The sequence below is a fragment of the Sinocyclocheilus anshuiensis genome, unplaced genomic scaffold (genome assembly GCF_001515605.1).
Source record: "Sinocyclocheilus anshuiensis isolate Anshui unplaced genomic scaffold, SAMN03320099.WGS_v1.1 scaffold1931, whole genome shotgun sequence".
In the NCBI taxonomy this organism is placed as follows: domain Eukaryota; kingdom Metazoa; phylum Chordata; class Actinopteri; order Cypriniformes; family Cyprinidae; genus Sinocyclocheilus; species Sinocyclocheilus anshuiensis.
The window spans coordinates 8,175-9,387 of NW_015548329.1; the positions used below are offsets into that span (position 1 = coordinate 8,175).

A 1,213-nucleotide genomic window follows, 5' to 3' on the forward strand; every position below is an offset into this window, starting at 1 on the left:
TAATTGATAGGTGTTTTACAGAATTCACAAACTGTCAGACGTCTCTACACAATGCATCTTAAGAGACAGATAGAGCTGGCAGAGGGCAAGATCGAAGTGAACAAGAGAAAGCTGCAGGACATGGACCTTGAGATGGAAATTAAACGCAAGACACTGAGGAAACTGGACTTGGAAATCCAGAAACTAGAGAGAAGTAAGTGATTTCAGTTCACACTGCAACCATGACTGCACAATGTATTAATCATCGTTATTTTTTCTCTCAAAAGCTCCAAGCTGACAAGTGATGACAGCAAAATAAAAAAAATACAAAAACATTGTGGTCTCGTACCTTTTTCATTAATGTCCAGTACACTATATAGTTATTGATCCAGTGAATTGGAACTAGAATTTGGGAAGATAACCACACAGTGTGTGCTACTAATGTCAAACAAAATGCATGCACACATGAAAGAGTGACATACATTATGCTTTATTAAAGGATAGGCGAAATCAAAACAAAATTAACTGAAATAATTTGCTATATATTGTTCTCTGACCAGTCTACCATTTATGTTATCTGGGAAGATGGCAGCATTGTCCCAGACAATATCCAAAGCAACTCTGGGAGCCCTTTCTTTTCTTAGGCTGGCAATATTGTGCAGCACTGTGCAGGCAACAGTCACGTCACAGGCCCTGTCTGGGGAGACCCTCAGGTGGTGCAGGCACTGAAATCGTGATTTCAGGAGGCCGAAGGTCATTTCGATTCGAGCCCTCGTTCTGGCATGGGCATGGTTGTAAGCCTGCTGTGCTGGAGTTTGGGGGTCTGCAAGGGGGGTCAACAGGAATGTCTCACAGGCATAGCCTTTGTCTCCTAGCAGCACACCAGAGAACTCACCTGAGAATACAAAATATAATTCTTACAACTAGCAGAGTAAAACTTCTGACACACACATGATGTCCAAGGTGCTTAAAAAAATTGGGGTGGCTTACCTAGTGAGAGTCTCTGGTAAATTCTACTGGCCCGAAAGACTCTGGAGTCATGGACCGAGCCAGGCCACTTTGCCTCTAAATTTGTGATAGGGCAGTCAGCATCACAGATCATCTGTAACAATAACATGTAACCTATTAAGGTCATTTAATGCACAGAAATAATTTATGCAGCTGACAGTAACCATAAATCATTCTTATCTGAACGTTGATACTGTGGAACGATTTCCTGTTAACAGTCTCCCTC

At 41.9% G+C, this 1,213-nt stretch overlaps 1 protein-coding gene across 1 annotated transcript; it reads right to left on the reverse strand.

The window, feature by feature from the left end:
- Positions 1-493: 493 nt before the first annotated feature.
- LOC107656489 (putative nuclease HARBI1) lies at positions 494-1,123 on the reverse strand. The gene is made up of 2 exons (XM_016444371.1): positions 970-1,123; positions 494-874 (listed from the first exon to the last, which is right to left on the reverse strand). Exons 1-2 carry the CDS (start codon positions 1,112-1,114, stop codon positions 501-503), a joined length of 519 nt encoding a protein of 172 aa, XP_016299857.1. The 5' UTR covers positions 1,115-1,123; the 3' UTR covers positions 494-500.
- Between the last annotated feature and the right edge of the window lie 90 nt (positions 1,124-1,213).

Excerpts from the sequence above, each read along its gene's own strand:
- LOC107656489 (XM_016444371.1), bottom strand. The coding sequence starts at position 1,114 with ATGACCTTAATAGGTTACATGTTATTGTTACAGATGATCTGTGATGCT. Across the intron at positions 875-969 it reads TTACCAGAGACTCTCACTAG|GTGAGTTCTCTGGTGTGCTG; the intron begins GTAAGCCACCCC and ends TTGTATTCTCAG.